The following is a 24,036-nucleotide window of genomic DNA, read 5'->3' on the forward strand; positions in this document are numbered from 1 at the left end:
CCCAGCTCCAAACCCAGCTCCAGACCCAGCTCCAGACCCAGCCCCAGCTCCAGCCCCAGCTCCACACCAAGCCCCAGCTCCAGCCCCGCGGACTTTCCCGGCCCCGGGAATCTCGAGAACCGGGGCTACAAAACGGCCAATTTTCCCCTGACCCCTAAACCGATCGTTATTCACTTGAAAGGCAGGCTTGCACAAACAAATATTTTGTGTAGCTGTTATGATTATTGTCAGTATCTGTCCCCATTGTTCAGGCGCAGGAATTCCTTTGGTCTCGTAAATACTGAGCCCGGCCCTCCCCTCCCCCCTTTAACTGTCAGATAATTACACAGTTGGCTTTAGAGTTTAACTTGTCAAAGGAGTTTCATTACTTTGTTCCTTTTGGGCAGCTTCCACTATTGTGCCTTCTGAACACTAAACAGAACCTATATTAACTGTCAGTTAATTACACACCGTTTTTCTTCAGTATTTACCAGTCAAAGGGGCAGGTAGGCTGCAATCCTATCATCTCAATCACTGTCTCTGCTCACAAAAGAATCAATAAAGATGAGTCACTTAGTGTCACCCAGTGTCTGATACTCAAAGCCACCCATTCCTAATTGCCTTTAGAGATGGATGATAATACAAACTTTGAAGTGATAATCAGCCTAATGAGTGGCCTTGCTGAGAGGGTAGATCATGTGTCAGAACAGTTTGCAGATGCTTACAGGCAAACAAAGCCAGCTTTCCTTTTAGACCCGAGAGGACCATGGCAAGTCTGGTACCCAGAGCCCCGCACAATGGCAGAGACTGGAGCACAGCAGGACGCTGTAGCCTGCTGATCACAACTGACTCCATCCATCTTGCTCTTTGCCTTTAATCAGCACAGTCAGAACAAGTCCTCCAGATCTCTGCATGTTTATGCTGGATGTTTAGGCAATAACTGTGTAAAAGATAAATTCTCTCATTCTGAGTCATTGGATTTAAATAATAGCGATTGGACTTGATAGGTAATGGCCGGGGATCCCGGCTAAAACTACTGAGTAAATGTAATTAAATACAATCGGGTGCAGTCAGCCAGGCAGAGCCAGAGACCATAAAAGGCTCATTCAGACAGCAATGAAAACAAACAACGTCAGCAACAAAAACAAAACCAGTGTTTGGTTTGCTAATAAGAGCATGATCTGAGGCCTGATCTACACTCAGTTTTTGCACCCAACTACTTGACCAAATCAATAATTTGTAAAAAGCCAGCAACAAACAAACAAACAAACAAAACGACAAATTAAATTGCTATAATCCCTTAATGTGGATGCAGTTATATCATCATAAAGACATTTCCTTTTTAAAATAGTTAAGCTGTCATGAATTCAGTCAAGTGTGAACAAATAGTTTATGATTATGTTTGTGCTAATATGGCTGTCTCAATGTAAAAGGATTGCTTTGATTTAACCATCCTTTACTAATTTAGCTGAATTTTGACACGAGCTGACCATGGATATTGCTTCAAAATCAACTCACAAAGACTGGGAAGCTGTAGGATTACACCAATTTGACTTCAAAGTATAAATGAAATATATGTCAAAACATATATATGAATGGGTTAGCATGTTTAACAATTTGGATGTAACAAAATAAAACTATTTTGGGGGAAAATCTGTATTCACGTTCTTGGTGAAAGGTGGTGAAAAAGCTGAACAAATGGGTTCAGGATTTACACTGTTTTAATTAGAAGCTGTCAAGTTTTAGTATTTTGTAGTCAACTACTTCACTTGTAAAACCTGTCATGCAAATCAGTAAGTAATGCAATAAACCAAATGAGAAACAGAAATTTTCATAAAAGTAAACCTACCCTTTGAAATTAAAAGCAAGATTATTGCTGCCTTTTCAAAAACTACAGAATGAGGCCTCTTTCAGATAAAACCAATCATATTTTCATATTTTTACTAGCTTTACATCTGCCTGGCTTCCTTTCTTCAAGTCAGTGAGAAAAATGCAGTCTTTTGGATCTGAAAGTACAGAAAAAATAGCCTTTCATTTTATACAGTTTGTGTATGAATATAACAGATGTGCTTGTGGGGAGGTTTTAGAGTTTTCTGGTTTGAAGTTTTGTTTCGAGACAGCATTCTCCAGTAAGTGATGTCTGGTAATACTTGCTGCATGCTGACATGAAAACCTATGCGTTCATGCTCTCTGCTGTAACTAATATCAGCAATTAGCCCAACCTAACACTATTTGAAACTGAATTCACAAGAAGGAGTTAATTTCTAGAGAATATGAGAAAGAAAATACTTCACTGAATTAGTAAGTGGGCTTTAGAGGCACGTGTCCACCAGTGCTCATAAGTTGCCCGTGATCACACAGGTTATCTAAGGTTCCTGAATTCACAAGGCTGGAAAAACATCTGACTGACTGCCAGCACCCTGCTCTCACTCTGTGGCAGTCAAACAAACTCAGCTCTGCTGAGCTCCCTCAGTGGCAGCTGTGAATAACACAAGGGTTTTCCATGCATTGAAGCTGTGGGGTTGTTCCCTATAGACCGACAGCCCCTTCATCTCTGTGCACAAAGCACCCCAGAGAACCAGACTTCTCTAACAATGCTGCCAGAACTTTTGGGAAGCGGTTTTGAGCTGTGGGGGAACCTCATGTTCCTTCTTACCTGGTGAATCAGCTGGGAAAGACCACCCTGCCCATAGCAAAGTAATAGCCTTCTCTAAGGCAGATTCTAATCCACACTTATATTTCTGCTACAGAAAATATTCCTTTAAAATTCTCTTAACTTACACATTTATAATTCATATGATTCAAGTTAATTGTTAAGCAATAAAGTTGCTGAACATGGTTTTTAAAGCCATTGTATAAGTCCACATACACCATAGTTTCATAGTAATTTAGCTCTACACAAATGTATTCACAAGCATGGAAGCCTAAAAATACCCTGTCGAGCACAAAATATTGCTATCATTACATATCTTATCACTTGTAATCATATTCAAAATCTCAATTTGAGCTCTAAAGCATGTTGGACAAAGGGAAAACTTACCTGTAGTCAGACCTATAGAACTGAAGCTGATAATTTGTGATTAGTTAATGGAAATGTGTTGACATATGAATTACAATTGCAAGTTTAAGCATGTATGTTGCAAGCAACTGTGATTTGGAAAGGAAAGGGGACAATGAATTGAATAAATGGGTTTGGTGATGCATGGTTGTTGATATCTGCTCAAGTAATCTCAATTCAAAGTTTGGATTATAGGCAGAGACGTTAAAATTCACATGGCATGATACACTGCAAGGAATTTTCTAACTTTTTTTTTTTAAACAAAACAAATGGGACTTTTAATGTATCTTTGAAAACCACTCAGTTGATCCTAACCTTAGAATATGAATGTAGTGTTATTTTGTTTTCTCCTATTTGTATTATAACATCTCGTAGTCATACAGAAGAGGATTTTGATGCTCAGCTAAGTACAAGTAACAACCAAATAATCCACGTCTGAAAGATTTCCCTAGACATAAAGCCCTAAGCAAAAGAATTATAGCTAAGATTTTCAGATTTTTTTTTTTTTTTTTTTTTTTTGGTGGGTATGTGAGCTAAATTTGAGAACCTTAAAGGTATCTGGTTATCAGAGGATTTTAATCTTCACATGTTCTAAAAAGATCTTAAATTAGATACCCAGAAACAAGGGCAGCCATAATCACTAGCCACATTTAAAATCCACAGGTATGGTTTCTCTCTCAGTTCATGTCACTCTTGCATGGGATCGTTGCTGGAAAAGGGAGTCCTAACCTCTCAGTCGCCTCTGGCTATGCACTCTCATTGCATTCAATATGCTGGCACTCGTGCTCGAGAGCAAGCCAATCTGATGGAAACATAAGCCTACAGAAAATGCAAGGCGATCTGCTTGACTGGGCAGCCACACAAGTGGTAATGACAGCACATGGGCACAGGCTGCCAGGGCTGGCCACAGGCAGGACGGGTCTGTCAGCACCAGCCCGAACCTGCATTACCTTGAGAGACGAGGTAACTGCATCCCGAGGCTGCATGCATCTGCTTCTTGTACTGTGTAAGCAATCTGCTGGGGCTTTGCCAATAAGCAGGCAAAGAAATAGAAACAGCACAATAAATATTAACCTTTAATAAAACAGAGACTTTAACTTCTTGTTAGTGTGACAGGAAAAGTGGAAAAAGAAACTAAGTATGCTCTTGCTTTAATCTTTTGGTTTGCATATTGAGATTTCCAGTGATTATGAATTTAAACTAGTATCTCCAAGATCTTTTTCCAACAAGTAGCTCTAAGTGTTTCACAAATACCTACAGAATTCCATAAATCTTTCCATGAGGCAGCAAAACATAGCAGCAGCCAGAGGAAGGCAAGTACATCTTGAGGAAAATGCAGCAGGGGTAGTAAAATCTAGCACCACTATAAATAATGGAAACCACAGGAAGAAATGAAGGTAGTTAAATAGCTACTGGAGATGAAATTTAGCCAAGACATGATGGTCTACAATCCTTTTCCCAGTCTCAATCCTGTTAAAAAGCGCCATGGAACTGGTAATGACAAAAAGGAAAGGGCGACTCCTTTTAGCTCATCTGAGATGTATCTCTGGAGTAAGAAATTTGCTTTTAAAATGGTTAGCTTTGTATTTATTCCCTCTGAGCCAGTGTAAACTTTACCCATTATTTTAATTGGACCAGATCCTTAGTGTGTTACCGAATAAATTACCAAACCCACTTCCTATTTTCTTGGAAATGTCTCCATACCCCATATTCATTCCGTTCAGCTCTTCCCTGAGCTGCAGCTCTGTCCAATCTTACAAACTACTAGGACAGGAAAGAACTGTAACTCTGGAACTCTGCAACACATTTTGGACTTTTTTAAAACAAATCCTGCTGTATGACAGCAGGATTTTGAGCAGATAAACTCTATAGCAAAAGTCACACACAGAAAATCAAATGCAGCTTTTACAAAGTATTTTCTTATTTAAAAAAAAAATCAAACCGGTATATGATCACTGTTATGCTAAAATGCAGCCTGATTCGGCACTGGGCTGTATTGCCTTCCCTCCCATTGACTTCAAAATGAATAAGCTCAGCCTGGGTATTTGAGAATTCATTGCTGTGAAGACATATTCTGGCAGGTCAACACAAGCATTATTCATAGGCCTCAATTCAGTCTGTCATCTGAAATGAAAGAGAGCCTTTCTTTAAAAAGCTAAAATCCATCTTTAATTTGTTATCCTAGTAACTGTATCAAAACTGTTATAAAACAAATATTAAAAATGAGAGCAATCTGATGAGCAGTTGCAACAGAGTAAAATAGATTTGGAAGTACTGCAGAGCCACGAAATCCTTGCTCCAGCTATTGCAGACAACCAGTTCACATAACCGTTTTCATAAACATATCAAGATCTCTCTTAAAAGCAGCTAGTTTTATTTCTTCATTTATTGCTATTGTACAGTTATTTGTATTTCTTCCAGTTTGAGTTATAGATTCATAGATTATATGCCAGAGTGAACCACTGTGATCATCATTTGACCTCCATAATCTGCAGGATTGCCTTGAATTCATTTAAGTAGCCAGTGATTTTGCAGCCATGAGTTTATTAGGGAAAGGGCACAAGACCCATGGTATCAGTGTTGACTGATGGGATTAATCAGCTCATGTTAACACACTGATTATCATATAGTAAAGGGAAATGTTTCAAAAGAATACTCCAGTCTGAAACATAAAGTAAAATCATTTGGACTTCCAGAGAGGTCATGGTTGAAATATCACAAAACTCTTTTTACTCAAAGCAGATGTTTATTAAGATTAATTTAGTGTGAAAAATGAACCGGAATGCATATAAAAGACAATGCCTCCTCAATTATGTAATAGGACACCTCCTCATTATATTGTGTTCACTGAAGATGATGGTATTTTCCTAGGGGATGTATAACTACAGTTTGCCAAAGTCCCTCTCCCTCATTTTAGATTAAATATCAGACTGCAGAGCATGAAGCCAAGTGAACAGAAACAAGAGAACTCAAATAAACATAATTTAAATGAAAAAGAAAAGGCCTGTTAAGCATGTTTTCTAAGTAAATGTGTTCAAAATAGAAAGTTACAATGATGCCAGGATACAAATACAGAGAAAAATCACCAGAATTTAATATAAGCAAAAAACCTTCTTTCCTACATTGTACACGTATCGAAATGAAATGCAATCTGTAAGTGTAAATATTCACAGAACTTTTCACAGAACTGAAACAACTTCTCTATCTTGCCACCTTTTCTCTTTTTTTCCTGTCTCTTTCTGTGAGCTCCCTCCAGTGTTCTCAAGGAAGTATTGAATCATTTCATTTTGGTATATCCCATTTTTATCACAGGAAGCACCAGGATAAGAAAGATTATATTAATCTAATCTCCAAGGATGCCCAGTCTGAGCTAAAGGTCTGAACTAAACCTGATTGCGAAAACAGGTGCTGCAAGAAGATGCCCCTCACCCACCACAGATGTCCCTTAGAATGAATGGCACATGTGCCAAAAGGGCTGCTGGCTGCAGAGGTGACTAGAAAATGAGCTGAGACTATGTACCAATTTTGAGATTATTTAGAGTTAAGGAGTATCAAATATTTCCCTATTTCCCCCCAGGGATTAACAAGAAGGATTTCTACTCTAAACTGGAAGTTCATCAGTTGGAAAAGACAAAATGACCAGGAAAGCCAGGTCACTGACTCTCAGTCATCAACATGAAAAAAACAAGTTGGCTCTAAGACCCTGTCAGGTAAGGTGCATTCCATATTGCAATAATAATGCCTTTGTACAAGTCTAAGCTGAAAAGGGATATGGTTACACTTTGGCAGAAACCATCCAGGGCACTGAATCCAGTATGCTGTGGACATGCCAGTCTGCTTGGAGCCAACTCAGGGATCTCTATACAGAGCTGCTATGCAGGCTACAAACCTGCCAAAAGTGCTCTAACACCTATTTACATTTAGCTCAACTCCTGCGTCTACCAAGATAAACAAAAATAGAGTCAAACACTGTATTTCTATGTCTCTTCCACTGGCTTTGTGGAATTACTAAACAAATGAGAATAAAATTATTCTCTGTAAGGCTACCCTGCCTGGTTTATTTCTGCTGGTTTGTGTTTTAGTATTTGTTCACTGACAGAATAAAACAATCTGAGCTGGGGCTCTTGCAGTATATTTCTATGCTTTCTTCCACAAGCTATTTGCTCCCATCCCTTCCCTTGTACCCACAGTAGTGCTTTGGGCAACTGAGCCATGGAAAGGGTTGGGGAGCTTAGTTGTAACAAAACTAGGCAAATATTGGGAGAACATACAGAAGCTTAAAGTCAGAAGTAATAGAACTAAAGATAACTTAATTTTGAGTACTGCAGTGTCAATTAATTTTGTGTCTTTACTGGTACTTTAGTTACTGTAAAAGTGACTGTGACAAGCCACTCTCCTGCTAATCTGCATGATATCCAGCAGATAGTGAGCCATTGCCTGACCTCAGAAATGTCCGAATGTAGCTATGGAGTTACTCCAGTCCTTTGTGGGTTTGGCAAAGACTTTGTAGGATTTCTAGTGATGTGTGCTGGGCCTGACTAAAATTCCAGCAGTGGAAATTTCTTTGATTTGGCTTATTGTTATTTCTGACCCTGTAAATGTGGGAAGCACTCAGGCATTCAGAAAGACATTGTTTCCCTGACATATCAGTTGGTCACTGCTGTTTACATCAATTGAAACAGAATTAAAATTCCACTTTGATTTTTCCTCTTTTACTTTCAAAGCACTTATAATAACATCAATTCAATGCCCGCCCAACCATCATGTTGGATGGTTTGTTATGTACACAGCAGGATTTGTGTTTCTTATGTGAAAACTGAAAAAAAAAATGGTCCGGATTTCACAACTCCTTTTCTTCTATCATTGTCTGTAAGTAACTCCAGAGAAGCTCTTTCCATTTTCTCCCCTCTTCTCCTTTACAATAATTCTTTAATAGGTTCTTTCTACATTTTAATTTTTCTACCCTTTTTGCATTTTTATTCTATTCGTCCTCTTGTAAAGGTCACCCTACCATCACGTTTGCATGTTGTTAACATGGAATCAATGCAAGGTCACTTCTCAATACAGTTCCTTCTTAATACAAGACATTAGTATGCTCTGTGCTGTGTTCCTGACTGAAGTTCATATTAATATTTCATAACAGATTTTTTAATCAACTTTTATTAAAGGCTTAGAATTATAGTGAGTAGTTAGTTCGTTTTCACTCTGAAACCCATGAATCTGCAGAATAATTTTCCAGTTATAATTTTCTCCAAAAATATCTATTTTTAGACATCATATATACAGACATGTTTTAAGGCAAAAATATATTTTACACAAAGAGCTTCTGTTTTTTAACTATTATTGGTATAAATGTTGTTGTGATGGTCTACTTCCAAGAGGAATAACAGAATCTTGATGTTACTGCCAATCGAACTGGTTTCTAGCAGTCAGTATTTGTGGCCACAGACAATACAAGTTGCAGTTCATATCCATTCTTTCCACAAAACTTTGTTTCAATGAAGTGACCATACTTCCTTTGCACAGGTTGTACTGTCTTCCAGCCCTACTTTTAAACACCAAAGAAGATTGCCTTACACATCCACAAAGTTTTATTTACTTTGAGTGTAAGCCAATAAGCATGCACAGTATTGGCTTAAAAGTTCAAACTGTCATCAGAGTTTCTCCCTTTTTGATTTGTCTTGGTTACAAATGTGCACTGTGAGCAAATTGCCTTCCTCTTGATATTCTGTTCAGTTTGCAACACTGCCATCACATAAAGAAAGTTGCTGGGTTTATGGCAGAAAAAATATAAAATGTATAAAATGGACCACATGTAGTTTTCTATTGCCTGTGCCACATTAGGACCTTTGTAACATTGGGAGGAAGTTCAGGAGCTTTATTCCTTTTGTTTATCTCTCACACCAAAGGAAATTACAATTTGAGGAGTTACCTCCCTCTGAGACAACCCCACCAGTCTCTCTTTAATGGGAACATTGATAATCACAGGGAAACATGAACTCCTTTTCACTGGCAGGTTTTCCCAGGACATTTTACTGGAAATGCCTGTTAAGCAGGTAGGTACACCGAGACTTGATGATCAGCTTGACATCCTCACATTGCACACAAAACTGTTGTAGTTTGCAATGCCCTGATTTCTTCTCTTCAGACGTGCTTCTGCTGGGGCACAACAGAGTGCACAGTGCATGTGGTCTTACCAACTTACCTGCATAGCTTGTGGTGGGACTGTAGTCCTTTGTGTGTGATTTTGGAATTTTACTCCAACCTTAAAATCTTAAATTTCAAAGTTAGTGTTTTTAGCAATTACAGGAAGCTTCAGCATGTACTATTGAAACCTATCTGCTCCAAAGTAAATTCTAAGCTTTTAAAAGAAGGTGGCTGTGGAAGTGCAAATGGCTACTGAGGAGATGCAGTTACTGTGTACAGGAAGCTCGGATCAAGTTCAAATGAAAGCTCTGGGCACCAGTTCTTAGCAACTGATTTTAAAGCAGTTGTAATCTTCAAAGCTATCTATTTATCTCTACAGCAGAGGCCCTGGGTATTATATACCTAATGAGTTAGACCATTTGAGCCACCTTCTTTCATATTAAAAAGGTACTTTAACTTTTTCTTTTGCTAGATTAACTGTTCAGTCTATTTCTGACAGATGAGATCAGCTATATGGAATTTTAATACTCTGTTTCTTCTAAAATGTGTCTCTGTTTATTTTCTTGGGCCGGAATGGACGTTTTAATACTGTTGAGGTTCAAAATTAGTTGTGAAATATTACTATAATTGTTTTGGGGTGTTTTTCAGTACTATTGGTCACATGCATAAACCAAAAGTAAGTAAGTAAAAGTAGAAATAAAGACATGATCTTGTTCCCAAAGAATTTCCAGCTAAGGTCCTGATCTAGTAAAAGAGTTACGTGCTTAACTGTGTGTGCCTTGTGAGGTTCCATTGACCTCGCTGGGACTATTCAAAGTAGTTTAATATATGTATAAATCTTTGCAAAATTAAGAGGTAAACTATAGTATGTCTGTTAAAATTTACTCTGCTTTAATGAACTGTGGATTCCTTTTTTTTGGTCAAAGTAAGTATAGAGTATTCCAGTTACTTTAAAGAACCTGAATCTCATTAGAGAATAATCTATTACTTGACATAGGCACCAACACATCGTTTTTTTCTAAAAGCACAAAGGGAAGGGGAAGTTCAAAATTTCAAAATAGCTTTAGTATTTCTACAGTTTAAATGTAAAAAAACCAGCACTCTAATAGAAAAAACTCTGTAGATTCTTTTCCAATGGCCACTTAAATGAGAATATTTTAACAGAGTGTTAAAATATGTTAAAAAATGTTAGTTTTATTAAATATTGGAACAAACCATATAGTTGAATGTGCACAAAACCACAGGTTAATGCTATCACCTGCACTTTTAGGAGCATACTACCACAGGCCAAGATGTGGACTTCTGATTTCTACTAGCAAAAAGATGCCTGTGCAAGTACCTGTGAAAGAACGTGTATGTGGAATGAGTTATTAGTTAAGGATGGCAGAACCACAGCACACAAAGATTACCTGAACAGGTAGCATTCATGAACATGTCTCAGAAGTGTCTTCAAGGAGTTTAAGACTGAGGATGTCAGTGTGATCAAGTCATTCCTGGAAGTTTATTAAATGTGACTGCTCTGGTTTTGGTAATGCAAGGAAAAGAAAATCCATCAATATTAGGAAACATACCTGAAAGGATCTGATTTACTATGCGTGTGTTTCACATAGCTTTATTAAACATGTCCTTTGCTGAAGTATTATTATACTGAATTTCTTAATCTTGAAAGAGCAAAGCATTTGGCTCAGGGTTCAATCAAGTACTGCTGGCATTCCTGAAGTGACAACTTCAATCTCCTTCATTGTCCACTTATTTAATACCTTAAACGTATTCTCATGCTAAATCCAGCACCGAGGACAGAGACTTAAAACAGCTTATTCCTTTAATTAGAAATACGTATCTGTATCACAATAAAAACATCATTTAAAATAGAACAATAATAACAAAGTATGAATGAATGCTAATTACAATATAACTGTGAGGGATCCACTAATATAGAGCTATGGCTGAATTGATGAGAATTGAACTGAAAGCAGAGTAGTAATCAACATGAGAAGAAAGCCTGATACCCTGGAGTAGATAGGAAAAATATTTCTGGTTGATTAAGTTTCAGGACGCTTCGGTGAGGTAGGATTTTGAAATTGTGTTCTTTGGAGATTGTGTCAGGGAATGTGCTTCTAGTCAGTGAAAGGACAGATAAAAACTACATCGTGTCTGCTGGATCCCAGTGCATTGGATGGCACATATGTATGCATAAGCATATTTATATAAACACCACCACTAGTTATTTGGTCGAAAGCTTTCCCCTCTCTGCCACACAATCTCACATAGCTAGGCTATTGCATGAAACATGATAATAAAGTTGCCTTGATAACAAAGGTTATTTCACAAAGCTTATTTTGGAACCAGATTACAAACCTTGTGATACATCTTGCAGGTACTGATGTGACACTGTCCCAGTGCAGGATTGCAGCAGATCGGGGGACCTAGGAGGTCAGCTTTCTCTTCTGGAGAAAAAACCATCACTGCATGCTCCAGGTGTAACAAGGTTGCTCCACCTACACAGGTCAGGCATATGTGATCATGGTACGTACACAGAATCACAGAAACACAGAATATTCTGTGTTGGAAGGGACCCACGAGGATCATCGGGTCCAATTCCTGGTCCTGCACAGGACACTCACAAGAGTCACACCACGTGCTGAGAGCAGTGTCCAAACCTTCTTGAACTCTGTCAGGCTTGGTGCTGTGACCACTTCCCTGGGGAGCCTGTTCCAGTGCCCAACCACCCTGTGGGTGAAGAACCTTTTTGTAATATTCAACCTAAAGCTCCCCTGACACAACTCCAGGCCATGCCCTGGGGTCCTGTCCCTGTCACCACGGAGAAGAGATCAGCGCCTGATCACACGTGTGGACATTTCCTAGGGGAGCCTCACACCAGCGCCTACCCCAGATCGCAGTGCAGACCTGGTTCATATCTATTAATAAACTCTAATTAACCTGCCTTGCAACAGCACCCGGCAGGACGCCCTACCGGGGGGTCGTTACACCATGTATGTTCCATTTTCCGTACAGCGTTTCCGTAGCGCTGGCTACACGTGCAGGCTCTGCCGGGACACGGCTCCCACCCCATCCCAGCGGCTCCCTCCGCAGGGCGCCGTTATCCCTGGCGCGGGCACGCTCCGCTCCGCGCCGCCCCGCGGCCTCCCCGCCCCCTCCCGCCCCGCCGCGCAGGCGGAACGCGCCGCGCGGGGCCGCGTTGCGCGGGGAAGGGCGCGCGGCGGCACCGGCGGCCGCCATGGCGGTGGACATCACCCTGCTCTTCAAGGCCAGCGTGAAGACCGTGAAGACCCGCAACAAGGCGCTGGGGGTGGCGGCGGCGGGGGACAGCCCCAGGGACGAGCTGCTCAAGCGGGGCGCCGCCCGCTCCAAGAGCGACTTCACCAGCCGGGCGCGGGAGGTGGTGAGTGCGGCCCCGGCGGGGAGGGCGGGGGGCAGCCGGGGCCGCCGGCAGCGGCTCCGCCCGGGCGGGCAGCCCGCCCCTCACCGCCGCCTCGGAGCGTCCAGCGCTCCCTGGGGAGAGCGAGCGGGCCTCGGAGTCGTCCGCAGAGAGCCCCGGGGCAGCGCTTTCCCACACGGGTGTGGGCTGGGAGCGCGGCGTGAGAGCCGGGGCCCGGCGCTGCCGTGGCGGCTGGGGCCGGCTCCGAGCCCGCCTGTCGCCCGCGTTCCCCGCGGCGCGGGTTCTCCCGGGAGGCTCTGCGGGCCGCGGCCCCTCCTGCCAGGGCTGCGGTTGTGTCTGTGCGGATCCGCCGCCCCTGCGGCCCGTGCCTGCCTGCGCACGGGTGTTTCCTCCTGCCGGCTGCCACGTAACAGAACGCTGCCGTAGCACATGCGTTCGTCAGCGTTCGTAACGCTGCTCCCTGTATGCTGCCTTTGGCTTGGTTGCTTCCCCTGTCACACGTTGTGGCAGTAAAGCGCCAGCCCTAGGCAGATTATATGTACAAAGGTAATCGGAACGTTTTAGGACTTGAAAAGACAAGCACTGAAAAGTTAAGGAATTACAGAGGTGAAAGCTGATGGGCATTAACAACAGTCCTCAGTCCATAGTCGTTCTTTAAAAACAATTTTTTTGCAGATTGTTTTCCTCCATCCTTAGTCAAAGGCAGGGTTTGAATAAGATATCTTTAATAAGGCACTGGACTGTATTTTGAAAAACTAAGAGGTACTCTGAGGAGACAGACTTAGAGAATGGATATGCAAGTTTGGGATTAAATGAGGAATGCACAAGTCGTTTGTAGCAGCAGAGAAAGCACAAGGAAATCTGAGGGTCTTAGGTTCCATTCTAGGTACTCTTATAGCCACAGATTTGTTTCTTCCCTCTGATCAAGCTTTTTGACCCATTGCCTCCGGTATTATCTCTGTCTGCGCTTTGATTCCTCCTTCTCAGTTTCCATGTCTGTATTTCAAATAATTTACAGTCTGAGACTAGGTTCATGCCAACTTCTTCCTCCCTCCTAGTCTCTGCTCCCCCTTACCTTCCTACTGCCAGGGCTCTTTTGCTTCCTCCCAAGTTTGATTTTCTTTTTTAAAGTTCTGTGCATACTCAAGCCTACCCTCACTTCCATCTTCTCCTTGCCCCACTGTAATCCTGTGCAGTGATGGTGTGCTATAGCCATGTACTTCTCTTCCTGCCCTAGTTCTTTGGCTTCTCCCTGTTCACACCTGATATTTTCTGAAGATCCTAGTTTTCTGTCTGAACTCTTCACCCTTTCTGAGTTTCCTCACTGTCCAGACAACAGAAAGAAGGACAAAGGTGTGGAGGAAAGTGTCTTGTTTAATTTGTAAGAATGTCAGGTGAAGTAAACAGCTAATGCCAGTGTGGATGAGCTGAACCATCTGAGGGGGACAGTGGTTTTAAATAATGGTACTTATATAAACAACTACTTTGTAGAAGAAGCAAAAGCTGAAATGTGTTGTTGAAGCTTGTGTGAACACATGGTAGCTGTTGACAGCGGATCAGTGAGAAGGAATGAGATGCACTGGCCTTGCTCCATAGCTCCTGTACCTTTGCAACAGTGAGCCAACAACCCACCAGACCACAGAATGTCATTTTAATGTGTGAATAAAACATTGAAACTGCAGCTAGAAGAATAAGCTTTATAGTAAAATAAAACGATGATTTTAACTGTTTGTTTCAGCCAAATGCAATTCAGTCTGATTATGTATGTGTCAGACCCTCTTTCAAATACTTTATTGTAGGCTTTCGATTAAAAGTTTAACTGCTTCAGCCAAGACTATGCACCTTGGCAGGGAAATGTAATCTTTGACATATGCATTAATTCTTTAATGTATTGCTTTTCTAAAAGCTCTCCAAAAGCTAGTGAATTCTTGTTAATGTACAGGTTTTTTGTTTATTTTTTAATCTGAGGAAGGTATCAAATGGTTAACTGGTGTTTGCCATAAAACTTGTAATGAAAGACACTGGTCAGAATCTGTGTAGGATAACAGTGAAGACCCTGAATAAGCTACACTTAGCCACCACCTTCTTTATGCTTTACTTGGTTGCAGAATAGTTCAGTTGGAAGGGACCTACAGCCATCATCTGTTCCAGCTGCCTGACCCCTTCAAGGCTGAGGAGAGTTAAAAGCAAGTTATTAAGAGCATCGTCCAAATGCCTCTTGAACACTGACAGGCTTGGGGCATCAACCACCTCTCTGGGAAGCCTCTTCTGGCGTTTGACCACCTGCTCATTATAAAATGCTTCCTAATGTCCAGTGTAAGCCTCCCCTGGCACGGCTTTGAACCATTCCCAGTCATCCTGCCCCTGGATATCAGAGGGAAAACATTGACACTTCCTTCTTCATGTCCTCTCCTCAGGAAAGTTTAGAGCAGTGAGGTTGCCCCCGTAGCCGCCTTTTCTCCAATCTAAAGAAGCCCATAGTCCTTAGTACAAGTTCTCCATCTGACATGCAAATATAGAAATACTGAAATAATAGTCTACACAGAGAACTACTCCTTTCAACATTATATTCTGGGTGGGTTTGCATAGCATCTTGCAGGTAGGGCTGTGCTGGTGGTGCTGCTTGTGCTCCAAGCTCCAGAAGCAGCTGCTTCACAGTTGCTCACAGCTGCCACACAGCTGGAGTGTGGGACTGGGCAGGTGCTCCGCTGTAGGATCAGAGATATCTCTAGCCCATCCCACAGAGGTTTTGTATCACATAATTAATGTGTTTGAGCACTTTGCTGAACAGTATTAAGCGATGTAACTATCATACATTGTATGTTCTCTTTCTGCTTTCTGCCCCTGAAGGACTATGAGTTTTGCTGTAGGATCCGAGGACCGTGGAAACCTTTTTGGGGTTTGACTTCTTTGTATACAGTCTCTAAGTGATGTTTAAGAGGGAAGATTGAAGGTGCTTAGTGTTTGGAGAAGAAGCTGACAAACTTGTAACAAGCAATCCTACGCAGATTCTGTATTTATGGTAAAGGTTCATTGCACAGGGGAGATAAAGTTATAAATTCCTGTTTTACATTCTCAAACTTAACATGATTTTTTTAGGTGGATTGAACGAGGCACAGAGAATAGAATATAAGAGTTTTGACTTGAATCTATATTGTGTGGGATAGCTGGTTTAGAGATGTGCTTGGTGTTTTGTGTTAATCACAAGAAAATATTTCAACAGTCTGTATTAATTTGTGGGTTTTTTGAAGCTGGCTGTTTTATGCTCAGGTATACTGTGTTGCTGCAGTCTCAGGGGAGTTGATGAAGGTTCTTGTATTTGAGACTAAGTTGTTAACACAACTTAGTGTTATGAGGTCATCTATAAGCATGGTAATGCTAGTTGCAGAGACTGGTGTTGTTGGTGATGTTATTAAACTGGGATAAAACTGTTCCATTCATATAAATTGAAGATGAATGTTATGGCTCTGAACTGTTGAAAGGATTTTCTTTGCCCTGGCATTGACCCATCACTGTTTATTTGGTTTGGGATTTTTTTTGGTCTGTCAGCTGCATTGTACAACCATTGGGTTGTCTGATATGTAATGTGACTTATGCTTTTTCATGGTGAATATTTTGGCATCTCTCCATCTCTTCACCAGTTGCATATTGACTAGGACCAGGTGAGAAATGATTGTTGAGGGATTTCCTACAGGAAAGTTACAGTAACAGTGACAGACTTTCCATTAATTGCAATTTATAAAAGATGTAGAATCCATTATGTGTATGTCAGTGCTTTTTAGTGAATGAAAACAAAACATTTTCTTCGCTCTTAGACTTTACAGTGACGTGGCTATTTAAAGTGCAGTATACAGGGATTTTAAAGTTTGCATTTCTTCATACGTTTACATAGGCTTATGTAGCTGTAGCAGTTTGATCCTGACTGGATGCCACATGCCCACCAAAACTGCTCTATTACTGTCGTCCTTGTCTGAGTAGGGGAGAGAAAATAGAGGGAAAGGCTGATGGGTCAAGATAAGGACAGGGAGAGATCTCTCAGCAATGGGGTCATGGGCAAAACCTACTTGAATTGGGGAAAATTAATTTATTGCCGATCAAATCAGAGTAGGATAATGAGAAATAAACCAAAATCTTAGGAACATTTTTCCCCCACTCGTCCCATCTTCCCAGGCTGAACTTCACTCCCAGTTCTCTACCTCCTCCCCACCAGCGGCACAGGGGAACAGGTAGTGGAGGCTGTGGTCCTCACGTGTTGTCTCCGCTGCTCCTTCCTCCGCAGGGGAGGACTCCTCACCCTGTTCCCCTGATCCAGAGTGGGGTCCCTTCCATAGGAGACACTCCTCCATGAACTGCTCCAGTGTTAGTTTGTCATGGGATCCTGCCAGCCAAACTGCTCCAGTGTGGGCTTCTGTCTCCACAGGTCCTGCCAGGAGACTGTGCAAACTTCCCTTGGAGTCCCAGCTGCCTGTGGGAGCACCTTCTGCCCCTCCTCCTGCACTGACCTTGGTGTCTGCAGGGCTGATCCTCTCACATATTCTCACTCCTCTCTCCTGCTGCAATTACTGCTGTGCAGTAACACTTTTTCACCCCCTTCTTAACTCTGTTATCCCAGAGGCACAACCACTGTTGCTGCTGAGCTCGCCCTTGGCCAGTGGCAGGTCTGTCCTGGAGCCAGCTGGCATTGGCTCTGTTGGACAAAAAAAAACCTTGCCACACAAATCCAATACATTTGTTCCTTGGTATGGTGTCAGGTTTGGGATTAAGCTAAATGACTGAAGAATTTTAAGGATTAGAGCAAAAGTATTCAAGTGAAAAAATGGACTTGTAATTAGTGCTCAGTGACAAACACAAGCAATTCAGAGCTCTAGTTTATGTGACACTGGTTCAGAGCTTTACAGTGCCTTAAATCTGTTGTTTTGGATGTTTTAGAAGATTGTAAGTTTTGGCATTTGAGCTTCTGTTTTAGGACAGTATTAGGAAATCTGACTCTTTAAGCCTTCCCTTTTACTTTTTTATGGCAAGTGTGAGCAATTGGGAATATCGTCTGTCAAATATACTTCTTAGATATTTGAAAATATTGAAGGAACAAGAACTTTTTATGATTGCTGGCTGTTCAATATGTGTTGGAGAAATGGAATCAAGGCTGATATAGCCTATTAACAGAAATAAATATAAATTATTGGTCAAGCAGAATTTCATGGTGGATTTAATTGCAGTCATGAATAAAGTGCTCTTTTGCTTTGGGAGATACTCTTCTTTAAGGTTTTGTGAAAAGCTAAAAAATGAAGACTTGGAGCATGAATTATTCAAAAACAATATCAGGCATATCTGAAGACATATCCTTAAGAAAGGAAAATTTGAAGGTTAAATGTTTCTGAGTCTTTAAATGCAAAATTTCAGAATGATCAAATGTCCATGTTTGAAGCTGTTGAACATGTAAGGTTGCCAGATTCATGAGGCTGCAACATCTGTTATTCATACAAATTCTGCATATGGATTCTGTAGGATGATTAACTGATTCTTCAAAAAAAAATTGGTACAATAGGCCAATATTCACACAAAAAATATGTTCAGCTGCTCTGTACAAATGTGTAATGAGGAGGAAAAATCCCCACATAAAACTTGTCTCCAAAACTAGTTCTTGTGAAAGCCAGAACAAATGACATTGCGTATAAATTTTAAGCAAACCTTTTAATTACAAGGCCACCTGACTTTTGTAGTACATTGCTTTGGCTACACATAGGGTAGTGGTGACCTTATAATTTTATTTTCTTTTTTAATTTTACATACTCTATGTAAAACAGCTTTTCATGTGTACCTGTGAAAGTCCAGCTTTTTTCATTGTTTGGAATGCAGCCTATAGGATAATTTAAAATAGCAGTGCTGTTAGAAGAGATGGAGAGCTGGTGTTTTGTCTTTGGTGCCAGATTTGAGATATTCCTGCACATCTTTGTACAGTGTGGTATTTAGAGCATTCCCTTAGGAGAGAAAAAGGATTGGAGTGTTTATATGTGGTGTTAATAGCTTATTCATTGCCACTGTCACTGCATTAAGTAAGGCCTGAAAAAGGCATGGGGAATGCCCAAACTGACTATAGAGGATCACCTTGAATACCATGATGTAATTGTTGACATAGCACAACTAAAACGGGGTGTTTTTAAACATACATACTTTCTGTTCCCTTTCAGAGTATTCAAGATTGTTTGAAAAGGTACTAAGAAAAAGAACTCAGCCACTGAAATTGTGTACTGTACACAGTGCTAATAGAGAAAGAGAAGAAAGAAAAGATCCTCACTGGAAAGTTTTTAGGTGTTTACAAATAAAAAGTTTGAAAAATATTAGTTGATGAAATCAGAGGATTTCAAACAGAGGATTCCTCATGCTTAATACAATTCTAATATGGTAAGAAAAGAGTTGACTTGCAGACTGGGGGGTCCACAGGCTTTTCCACTGCCTACTGGTTTCAGATGTATCACAACTTCAGTGATTGGCAGGTACCAATGTGCTGGTGCTGGGAGTAAGACTATCCCTGTTCTAAAAGTAAAAGGTACAGAAAAATAAAAATGCCCAATATTAAATGTTTTATTGGCATGTACAATAATTATTATGGGGCTGGTTCTGGGTGAAGTTCAGTTTGGTGACTCCAGAACGAGTCGGATTATATACGAGCTTTTTGAAAGACTGAATAATATCCAAAATAATGAAATTGTCAGTTTGCTGTATTAACTTTTATGGAATGGGACATGTATTTGCCAGGTCTAAGACAGAACTGAAAGGGCCTTAATCCTTAAAAGTTCCATATCCAAGGGTGGTACCATTAAAGTCTGTGGCAGAACACAGGCAGAGCATCAAAGACTGCATGGTCATGTAGTGAACTGCTTCTGTTGTAATTGAATAGTTGATACTTACCAGTGCTATGAGGAAAATGGCTAAAATTGTGTGCTTTAATGGTTTGGTTTTATACTCCAACTAAAAAATTATAACCTGATTTAATAAAGTTATTTAATACAATTTTTTGGCTCTACCGATTACATAAGAATAACTCTCATGAGAGAATATTTGAATGCAGGGGAAATATATCCTGCTTGTGGTGTAGCCAGTTAGAGTCTTTATTAGATGTGAATGAGTGTGCCAAATTTTGGACAGTGAGTAGTATTTCAGTTCACTTCTTAACTTTTAACGAGAGGTAAGTTCTATTCAATTGAGCCCATTGCTGAGGTCATTAGGGCTAATTCTGACTTCTCCCATGAACAGTTACGAACAGTCACTCTTTCCCCCAAAATTCACTTACGATGCTGCATTTTGTCATTTACATGCACATGGGTTTCCCTCCCCCATGTTGTAGGCAGAAAATATAATTGTACTTAAATTGTACTTTATCAAATAGAGAGTTACAGTGTACTGCTGTCTAATATCTCAGATTTATCTCTTCCCCTATGCAAATTACAGTCAATATTAGTTTTTTATTATGAGCATTTATTGGTTTTACTTCTCATTTTCTTCATCCTTGTTAGAAAAGTTTAGTCTGAGAGATGGAAGGGAAAGAAGATAATTTTAATTAGTAGATGAGAAACATGTAAAAAGCTGGTTAAGGAAATAGCAGAGTATAGATTTAGGAAAAAAAAAAAAACAACAGAAACTTTTGGAGAATAATGAAATGATGACCTTGTTCAGTACATTAGGACTAAATGCCAAATCACTAATGTTCCCCATGTGATACTTCTGGTTTTAGCAAAAATCACTTCAGAAGCGGTGGGGAGGGTATTGGTTGGCCTTGGGGAAAAGTTACAAACTCCTGCATTTTGGGAAATGTCTGTGCAAATGTCTGTCATTGTTTCCCCCTGCTTTGTTTGTTTGTTTTAAACTGCATTCTCAACTCCATGGGAATTATTTTCTGAGTTTAACAGAACAGCAGGATTGAAAGTTGGCTTGGGAGACAACTTTCCTTAGTTGCCTGTTAATTTTGTTTTGACTAACTGGACCTCATGTGGTGCTAAGGAGTCCAAAAGTATCTAACGCTGCAGTTCCCATTTTGAGGATGTTGTCTTCGTCCTCACCTCACCTCCTTCCAGGCTGGTTGTGGGAGGCTCTTTCCTGGCTTGGAGCTGGAGGAATTGTTATGTCCTGCAGCTGGTAACTATGAACTCTTTCCTGACTGTGGTGTTCCATTAAGCTGACACCTTTTGCAAGTTCTTGCTTTGTGATCCTGCCACAAATAAGGATAACATTTGTGGAAGTTTGTAGTGCATGTGGAAGAAAACAGAGGTTTATCATAGGTATCATTCTTAAACATAGTTTACATTAGCATGACCTCTGAGTGAGGGAGATGAGCTGGGGCAAGGTGGTGGGCCTTGAGGTGTCTGAAAAGCTGGAGGGATACAGTGGAAAAGATAGACAATAGAAAGTGAGCAGGCATAGCTGGAAGAAAATTGAATGATATGGGTTGGAGAAGAGACAGTCTAGCATTAGAGATAGAAATAAGAGTAAAAAAAAGAAAAAGAATGAATATCAGGAAATGGTATGAGGCTATGATATAGTTCATCTAAATAGGAAAGAAAGGAAGGGAAATAGAAGAAGGGAGAACAAAGCTGGAAGTTGATATTTTCAGGTTAGTGAGTTAATTTATGCATTTATGCTTTTTGCTGTTCCTCTGAGTTCTTTATCAAAGATTTTGGAGCAACAACAGCTTACTATTTTGAGTACTTTGATACACTGCCATTGCTACAAGCTTTGGGCTCTATATTTATGTATTTTGAAATATAATCTCTTGTTTGGGACAGAAATGAACATAAAAATAAGCAGACTCAAAAGAGTATCAGTGTGGTTTGTTAAGAGATGTAACTGTTGGGGTTTATTTTTCCAGATATTAATAGTGAGGCCAAAATAAAGCTAATTTTCCTGGAAGTTGGTAACTTTGAGGTGTCTGATTATTCTTCTCCTCTACTTTTTTGAAAATAGAACAAGTTTGGTGGATAGCAACCTAGAGAAGGTCTTAGGTGTGAGTCTTCCCAGCATCCTGCAGTTCTCTTTCTGTGTGCATGGTGTATCCTGCTTCTTCAGTTAGGTAGAGAGGGATGTTCTTGGATGTTGGAAAAGTAACTTCTTTTGTTATCTTCCACTGAATCAAGACTGGGCTGAGGAGTTTTCTCCTCTGTGACAATTATCAAACAGAATTTCTCAGTCATCACATATGTTAATTGGTTTGAACTCTGAAGTGTATTGAAATATTAATAAAATGGAGAGATACTGTTATTTAGGATGCAAATTGTGTTTCACCAAAAAAAAGTTTAATTCTAATCTCAGGGAACAGCTATTTCAAAACATAAGGGTTTTGCAACTTCTCACAAAAATTGGTTACATATCATTGCTTTCAATGAGTAGTACACTTGTGTTTTTGCTAATTGAAACTCATTTTGGTCATCAGGTTTAGTTACTGCTGTAATGCTGAGTTAATAGCTTGTGATTTTTTGGTAATGAGTCGATTAAGTTTTTGTGTGTTTCACCATAGACGAAAGGATACAATTTTTCAGTGAAAGATTATGTAATTATATGCTCTGTCTTTGAAACTTCAGTCCACTATACTCAAAAATATTTTTCAGACTGGCAGATATTAAAACCTCGCATGATAGCTTCAGCAGTGAGAACAATTAAAGGGTGAAAATTGGAGGTATGAATCATTTCCAGCAATTTGAGGAAAATGTTCTTTAGTGTTGAAAATATTACACTGTGGTATAATTGCATAGAATGTTAAATGATGGATACTTTCTTGAAAATGTGAGTTTCCTGACTTCAGGGTGGTGTGTCAAAACTTTCTGTCTGGCAAAAAATTACATTTTATAGTGATCAGGTGTTTGTTGTCCCTTTTTACCCTTTCATTCTGACTCTGCCTTCCCTTTTGATGGAGGCTGGTGAGACCTGTAGAAAAATGCATATGCTGCATTGACTCAAATTTGCATCTATTCCATTTTTGTAGGTATTGTCCAGCATTTGAAAAACAAAACAAAAACCAGATCCAATTAAATGTAATCCAGCTTCCTTTCAGTCTTTGATTTCCACTATTAATGGATTGCTTGTCATTTCCCACTGGGTATTTCCTTTTGTTTTTTGTGGACTTTTAAACAGTTTTGAATATGGATGTAAACTTACTGATTCTAAATTGAATATTTCACAACTGACTGGTGTTTCCCACCTCTCCAGTTTTTCAGCTGGATAGGAAGTGTGAAGTGGGCTTCAGGTGAATGTTGGTAGACATTCTGTGGGGATGTCCATAAGCTCTCAAATGTTATGTTGGTTAATGGTTGAAAATAAGAGAAGGGGTCTTGGTTTTACTCCTAAATTTATTTGACCTCTAATTTGGAGTGTTAATCTGATATTCTAACTAGAATTTTGATATGGTCTTTCAGTGAATTTTTTATTTTTCTTATGGTAAAAAAACCTAAGGCCTCCAATGTTTAGTTGAGATGAAAACAAAATCTCACTATATGCAGAAGACCAGTAATAATCTTGCTGCTGGGCTTGTGGGAATTCCTGGAATGAAATGCACACCTGAGATGTGTCAGGCGAAAGAAGAGGTGAGAAGGGAGCATCAGGATGTACGGGAACCCACCATGAGTGTGCTGGGACTCCTCACTGGCTCTATGGCAGCAGCATGCCTGTGAGTGCAGAGCAGCCTGAGTCATCAGCCTCCAGAAAAGGGTAGGAAAACAGAGGAGTTTATCAGTAATGGGTTGAAACCAAGGTGTGTGGCATTTTGGGGAGGAAAACAGATTCTTGGAATTCTGAGTTGTTATAAAAGTGTTGTGTCATCTGCTGGTTTTCAGACTGATGTGTAAAATCCAGATGTAATTGCATGATGGGTTTTTTTTCCTTGACTATTTTCAGGTCATTTGGATGTTTTTAAAAACAAATTTGAATTCCCAGGACTTTTGAGATTGCTCTCTCTTAAAAATTTCCAGTCTTCCTTTGAGACTTTTTGGCTGAGCTAATGGTCTCACTTTTCCCCTATCTCCAATTTAACAAGTTTGGGGTTTTTTTTCCTGCTTTTACTCTAGTTCTTTCCTGGAAAAGAAGGAAAACATTGCGTGAGCTGTGGAAGAACATACTGCTTACTCTTAGGACACTTTATGTGTAACATACGGCACATTAGACATTGTATCTGCCTTTTTTATGACTAGTTCACTTACATTAAAATAAACACTGATAGCAAACAGGCATGAGAGACAAACATGTAGTGGTGATGAAAACCATTTAATGATTAGTAGAGAAACATATTTTTTGGAAATAAAAACCATGTCTAAAGGCTCTAATGGTGACTTCTCGAAACACTGCCATGATGTGGTATTTGCAGTGCTGTATGTCCTGTACAGTAGATATTGTTTAAAATTGCTTGGGAACTGGAGCTTGCAGTTGTGAGCTTGGAATGTCCTGCAGATAATTAAGTTGTGGTCAGGCC

At 40.1% G+C, this 24,036-nt stretch overlaps 1 protein-coding gene across 1 annotated transcript in view; it reads left to right on the plus strand.

Moving 5' to 3' along the window:
* Positions 1-12,372: 12,372 nt before the first annotated feature.
* The window catches only part of STX18 (syntaxin 18), a 60,105-nt gene continuing 48,441 nt past the window's right edge, over positions 12,373-24,036 (plus strand). The window contains exon 1 of the mRNA XM_048304343.1: positions 12,373-12,587. Within this exon, the coding sequence (XP_048160300.1) occupies positions 12,423-12,587 (165 nt within the window). The 5' untranslated portion in view covers positions 12,373-12,422. The remainder of the gene's footprint in view (positions 12,588-24,036) is intronic.

This window comes from Corvus hawaiiensis, chromosome 5 (assembly GCF_020740725.1).
Source record: "Corvus hawaiiensis isolate bCorHaw1 chromosome 5, bCorHaw1.pri.cur, whole genome shotgun sequence".
Taxonomy (NCBI): domain Eukaryota; kingdom Metazoa; phylum Chordata; class Aves; order Passeriformes; family Corvidae; genus Corvus; species Corvus hawaiiensis.